This window comes from Salvelinus alpinus, chromosome 30, assembly GCF_045679555.1.
Source record: "Salvelinus alpinus chromosome 30, SLU_Salpinus.1, whole genome shotgun sequence".
Lineage (NCBI taxonomy): Eukaryota > Metazoa > Chordata > Actinopteri > Salmoniformes > Salmonidae > Salvelinus > Salvelinus alpinus.
In genome coordinates, this window is record NC_092115.1 from 30,940,675 (window position 1) to 30,947,155 (window position 6,481).

The 6,481-nt window shown below is 40.0% G+C and overlaps 1 protein-coding gene across 3 annotated transcripts in view; it reads left to right on the forward strand.

Annotated features, from left to right (window-relative positions):
* LOC139559550 (tensin-3-like) overlaps positions 1 to 6,152 on the forward strand; it is a 73,516-nt gene extending 67,364 nt beyond the window's left edge. For all 3 annotated transcript variants that reach the window (XM_071375640.1, XM_071375642.1, XM_071375641.1), the window contains 3 exons: positions 453 to 621; positions 3,273 to 3,341; positions 3,469 to 6,152. In XM_071375640.1, coding sequence (XP_071231741.1) covers positions 453 to 621; positions 3,273 to 3,341; positions 3,469 to 3,643 — 413 coding nt within the window. In that variant the 3' untranslated portion in view covers positions 3,644 to 6,152. The remainder of the gene's footprint in view (positions 1 to 452; positions 622 to 3,272; positions 3,342 to 3,468) is intronic.
* The last annotated feature ends 329 nt before the right edge of the window (positions 6,153 to 6,481 follow it).

Genomic DNA, 6,481 nt, shown 5'->3' on the forward strand with positions numbered 1-6,481 from the left:
ACACAGAGATGGTATACGCGTGGTATCCACACGTTCATCTGACTCTGGGGAAGTAGATAAAGGGCTTCAGTGCCAAAATCCCAAAGTATCCCTTTAAATCCCTTTACTAAACACATATTTAAGCACATGATTAATTAAGCATATGATTATACAGGTGTATGACTATTAGGAGAATCAATGGGGAGTATATTAATGGCTAAATAAGTATTGGGTAAGCCTAACAACAAAAATTACAGACAGACAACATGAAAAACTACAAGTAATCTAGTAAAAACCATTGCATTCACAAGAGTATAACAAAATCAAAAACAGCAAATGAAAAACATTGACAGGTCAGAGAATCAGCCTCAAAATCCTTCATCAGTGATTTAAAAACACCAATCGGGACAAGTTCTTCCAGTTCATTGTGTAGTGTGTGTTTGTATCTGTGTGTAACGTGTGTTTCTCTGCAGCGTGTAATGTGTGGTTCCTGGGCTCAGTGGAGATGGAGTCTCTGACAGGGTACCAGGCTGTGCAGAAGGCCACCAGTGTGACATTGGGCTCAGACCCCCTGCCCACCTCCACTGTGGTCCACTTGAAAGTCTCCTCACAGGGAATCACCCTCACCGACAACCAGAGGAAGTGAGTCATGGAGAATACACAGACAGGCAGACAGACAGACAGTGAGGCACACCTACATGGTCACATTAGTAATGCATGTATAGCTAATATAAAATAATATATACAGTACCAGTCAAACGTTTGGACACACCTACTCATTCAAGGGTTTTTCTTTATTTGTACTATTTTCTACATTGTAGAATAAAAAACGATGAAACAACACATATGGAATCATGTAGTAACCAAAAAAGTGTTCAACAAATCAAAATATATTTTATATTTGAGATTTGAGACTCTTCAAAGTAGCCACCCTTTGCCTTGATGACAAATCATTCACTAAACCCTAAACCGCAACTAAATATTGTAATAAATCATGTGGAAATTGAGCAAGTTGAGGTGACTAAACTGCTTGGAGTTACCCTGGATTCTAAACTGTCATGGTCAAAACATATTGATACAACAGTAGCTTAGATATGGAGAAGTATGTCCATAATAAGGCGCTGCTCTACCTTCTTGACAGCACTATCAACAAGGCAGGTACTACAGGGCCTAGTTTTGTCGCACCTGGACTACTGTTCAGTCGTGTGGTCAGGTGCCACCAAAAATAACATATTGCAATTGGTTCAGAACTGGGCAGCACGGCTGGCCCTTGGATGTACACAGAGAGCTAATGTAACCGATGTGAAATGGCTAGTTAGCGGTGGTGCGTGCTAATAGCGTTTCAATCGGTGACGTCACTCGCTCTGAGACCTTGAAGTAGTTGTTCCCCTTGCTCTGCAAGGGCTGTGGCTTTTGTGGCTCGATGGGTAACGATGCTTCGTGGGTGTCAGTTGTTGATGTGTGCAGAGGGTCCCTGGTTCGAGCCCAGGTAGGGGTGAGGAGAGGGACGGAAGCTAAACTGCTACACTAATATTAATAGTATGCATGTCAATCTCTCCTGGCTCAAAGTGGAAGAGAGATTGACTTCATCATTACTTGTATTTATGAGAGTTATTGACATGTTGAATGATCCGAGCTGTCTGTTTGAACTACTGGCGCACAGCTCAACACATGCCACAAGAGGTCTCTTCACAGTCCCCAAGTCCAGAACAGACTATGGAGGCGCACAGTACTAAATACAGCCATGTCTACAAGTAACTCATGCAACAGTAAAATTTGATTTAAAAAACAGATAAAAAACACCTTATGTAACAGCAGGGACTGTGAAGCAACACAAACATAAGCACAGACATATGCATACACACACACACGATAACATACACACTATACACACACGTACACATGAGTTTTGTATTATATATATGTGTAGTAGGTGCCTGAGGGCACACAGTCTGTGAATGTATTGTAATGTTTTTAAAATGGAATAAACTGACTTAATGTTGCTGGACCCCAGTAATGGGGATCCATAATAAAACAAATACAGCTTTGCACACTCTTAGCATTCTCTCAACCAGCTTCACCTGGAATGCTTTTACAACAGTCTTGAAGGAGTTCCTACGTATACTAAGCACTTGTTGGCTGCTTTTCCTACACTCTGCGGTCCAACTCATCCCAAACCATCTCAATTGGGTTGAGGTCAGGTGATTGTGGAGGCCAGGTCATCTGATGCAGCACTCCATCACTCGCCTTCTTGGTCAAATAGCCCTTACACAGCCTGGAGGTGTGTTGGGTCATTGTTATGTTGAAAAACAAATGATAGTCCCACTAAGCACAAACCAGATGGGATGGCGTATTCCTGCAGAATGCTGTGGTAGCCATGCTGGTTAAGTGTGCCTTGAATGCTAAATAAATCACTGACAGTGTCACCAGCAAAACACCCCCACACCATCACACCTCCTCCTCCATGCTTCACGGTGGGAACCACGCATGAGGAGATCATTCATTCACCTACTCTGCGTCTCACAAAGACACGGCGGTTGGAACCAAAAATCTCAAATTTGGACTCATTCGACTTAAAGACCGATTTCCACTGGTCAATTGTCTATTGCTCGTGTTTCTTGGCCCAAGCAAGTCTCTTCTTCTTATTGGTGTCCTTTAGTAGTGGTTTCTTTGCAGCAATTCGACCATGAAGGCCTGATTCACACAGTCTCCTCTGAACAGTGATGTTGAGATGTGTCTGTTACTTGAACTCTGTGAAGCATTTATTTGGGCTGGAATATCTGAGTCTGGTAACTGTAATGAACTTATCCTCACCTTAAGCTGTTCTTGCCATAATATGGACTTGGTCTTTTACCAAATAGGGTTATGTTCTGTATAACACCCCTACCTTGTCACACCACAACTGATTGGATCAAACACATTAAGAAGGAAAGAAATTCCACAAATTAACTTTTAACAATGCACACCTGTTAATTGAAATGCATTCCAGCTGACTATCTCATGAAGCTGGTTGAGAGAATGTCGAGAGTGTGCAAAGCTGTCATCAAGGCAAAGGGTGGCTACTTTGAAGAATCTCAAATATAAATATATTTTGATTTAACACTTTTTTGGTCACTACATGATTCCATGTGTGTTATTTCATAGCGTTGATGTCTTCACTACTTATTCTACAATGTAGAACATAAAGAAAAATCTTTGAATGAGTGGGTGTGTCCAAACATTTGACTGGTACTGCACATATACACAGTTGTACTATGTATTTCTCTTTTACCCAGGTTCTCTTCTCTTCCCAGGTTGTTCTTCAGAAGGCATTATGCGGTGACCACTGTCATCTTCTGTGCATTGGACCCTCAAGATCGGAAGTGAGTAAAATATGCCAGAATCAACATCATTTGACATAAAGGTACTGTGGTGATAATGTCATCAGCTTACGCTGTCTGTATGATGCCTTGTATGTTCTTTCTGTGTTCTTTTCCCATCCATTCTTAGGTGGAAAAAAGACGGCTGCACTTCAGCAAAGATCTTTGGCTTTGTGGCGAGGAAGACGGGCAGTGGGCAGGACAACGTGTGCCACCTGTTCGCCGAGCACGACCCCGAGCAGCCCGCCAGCGCCATCGTCAACTTCGTCTCCAAGGTGATGATTGGCTTCCAGAAGACCAAGTAGCCCTGCAACGCTGCTAGCTAATTGGCTAGTGGGGCTGTTTCTAAAACTTAAAACCGTACAACCCTCAACTTGAAGGTTATGAGCCAGGACTTGGACAGGAAGGCAGTGGAACAGAGTTCCATCCACAGAACTAGAATGGGTTTTGCGAGATACTATTTCTATGGTTACACTACCTAAGAATGGGATACAATTGATAACAGAATAATCTAGAGGCGAAAGAAACGCACACCTATTTAGGTGAGGTGCTGGCTAGCGGAGTGGAACACTTAAAAAAATAAAGGAGAGCCGCACACTAGGAGCTCAGATGCAAAAATATTTATGTCCAACGTTTCAACAGACAAGCTGTCTTCATCAGGACAGCAGTCCATCACTTGTCTGTCGAAACGTTGGACATAAATGTTTTAAATCTGAGCTCCTAGAGTGTGCAGCTCTCCTTTATACAATTGATAATAAGCATGAAAAGACTTACAAGTTTTCAACTCCACAACCTATCCAAGTCATCTCCTGCTTACAACACAGAGGGAACTGTGGACCATCAGCAGGACAGGAGACTCAATGAGATCTTTCATTGAGTCGAATGAAAACTCAAAACTCCTTTGACTTCATTTTCTAACAGACTCTTTCCTTGTGGTGATTATTGGGGGTGTGTCTGGAAGGAAAAGGAGAATATACAACAGCTACGTTTTAAGATGTGCATTTCATTTTGATGTATCGTTGTAGAACTAACACAGATGTTTGCATTTCTGTCTCAAAAGGGTTTACAGTTTTATGTATCCCAACTCTACAAGTTAGTTACATATTCCTATTCTCAACATGCTCTGTATGGTGTGATACTATACTATAGGGAAGCATAGAAGCCTGGCATGTAAGGGTTTGTCATGTTTAATATTTAACCAAAAATAAATAAACTATATAAAGCATTATTCAAGCTATTAAAAGCGGTACTAAAAAATACTCTAAATCACAACTTCTCCTTATGTTATCAAAAACTTTATTTTTGTAAATGCATCATATACTATTTGAAAAGTAATATCTATTGACTTTATGTTAGAACAAAAAAATATAAATATTTTCCCTAAACTGATGTTTCACCATCCCAATCATTTATCTTGAATTTTGATATTGCTCAACTCTGGATATGTATGCGAATGAAAACCACTATCAAAGCAATAACACACAAAAATGTAAAGATCTGGAAGGGAAGCGTTGGAATGAATCAGACCATAGAAAAATATTATATATGTAAACCCTAATATATTCTATGATTTCTTTATATAATTTGTTAATTACATGTACTTTGAACTCATTTACTACTTCGTTCAGTACTGCTTTTCTGGAAGATTGTTTTAAAATGGATAAATGACTGTTTGTTTTTCCTTTGGCTAGTCTCAAATAAGTGTTTAAATGGACTTTGGTGGTATATTATTGGCACTAACTATATATTGAAATGTCTCAGTGTTAAAATATATACAGTACACTGAGTGTACCAAACATTAGTATTGATTAATATTAAAATGTAGTTGCACCCCCCCTTTAGCCCTCAGAACAGCCTCGATTCGTCAGGGCATGGACTCTACAAGGTGTCGAAAGCGTTCCATAGGGATGCTGGCCCCTGTTGACTCCTGCTCACAACTGCGTCCCACAGTTGTGTCAAGATGGCTGGATGCCCTTTGGGTAGTGGACCATTCTTGATACTCACAGGAAACTGTTGAAACCCAGCAGCGTTGCAGTTCTTGACACAAACTGGTGCGCCTGGCACCTACTTCCATAGCCCATTCAAAGGCACTTAAATATTTTGTCTTGCCCATTCAACCGCTGAATGGCACAGATACACAATCCATGTCTCAATTGTCTCAAGGCATAAAAATCCTTCTTTAACCTGTATCCTCCCCTTCATCTACACTGATTGAAGTAGATTTAACAAGTGACATCAGCTTTTACCTGGATTCACCTGGTCAGTCTATGTCCATGGAAGGAGCAGGAGTCCGTAATGTTTTTATACTCAGTAGAGGACATTTGTATTATATATTGCATTTGGAATTATGAAAGAAATATTGTGTTGGAACAATAGGCGATCATTGGGGCTTGATTGAACTCAATGGAAAAGTGCAAAAGAAAAGTGTCAACACCGCCCACCCAATGCGTCGAGCGAGCTCAGTGAAGTGCAGCTTTTAAATCACTTTTTTGTCTAGATTAACTTTTTCATGGTCACATTTCTTCATGTCAAATATTCAGGGCAGGGACCACCTAATTCCATTCCTTTGTTGATATACTATACATTCATTGTTTGTGTACATTTTAGTTGTATTTTTTTCTCCATTTTGCTCATGATGTACTAATATGATTTACAGTCTGTACCTCATAATACCTTTACTATCTCACATTTGAAAAAATAATTATATATTTTTATGTTTCATATTGATTTGCAGCAAGTGCCATAAAAAGTTCATTTGTATATGAGAAACGGCATTTTCAATGTTGAATGTGAATAAACAAAAGGGAAAAATTATGTCACTGGTCCACTTATAATTATAATTATTATTACTATATTTATTTATTTTTCGAGAGAGAGAGAATATGATGGAGATTTGTTGAGTTTGACAGTATGCATGATTTATGTCTATTTTTCAGCCAGGAAACCAGAAGAGGGTGCTAGTAACACACACATCCATGTCTGTAAGATCCTTTGTGACCTAGCTCTATGGTTGTTGTTGTGCTTGCTCTAGGTGATGTGTACCGCAATGTCTGGGCACATTTTCTACACCAGCATTGGAAGGTGAAGTACAAGTCGGCTAACAAGTCGGCTAACCTTCACATGAAACAGGTGACAGATTAGGA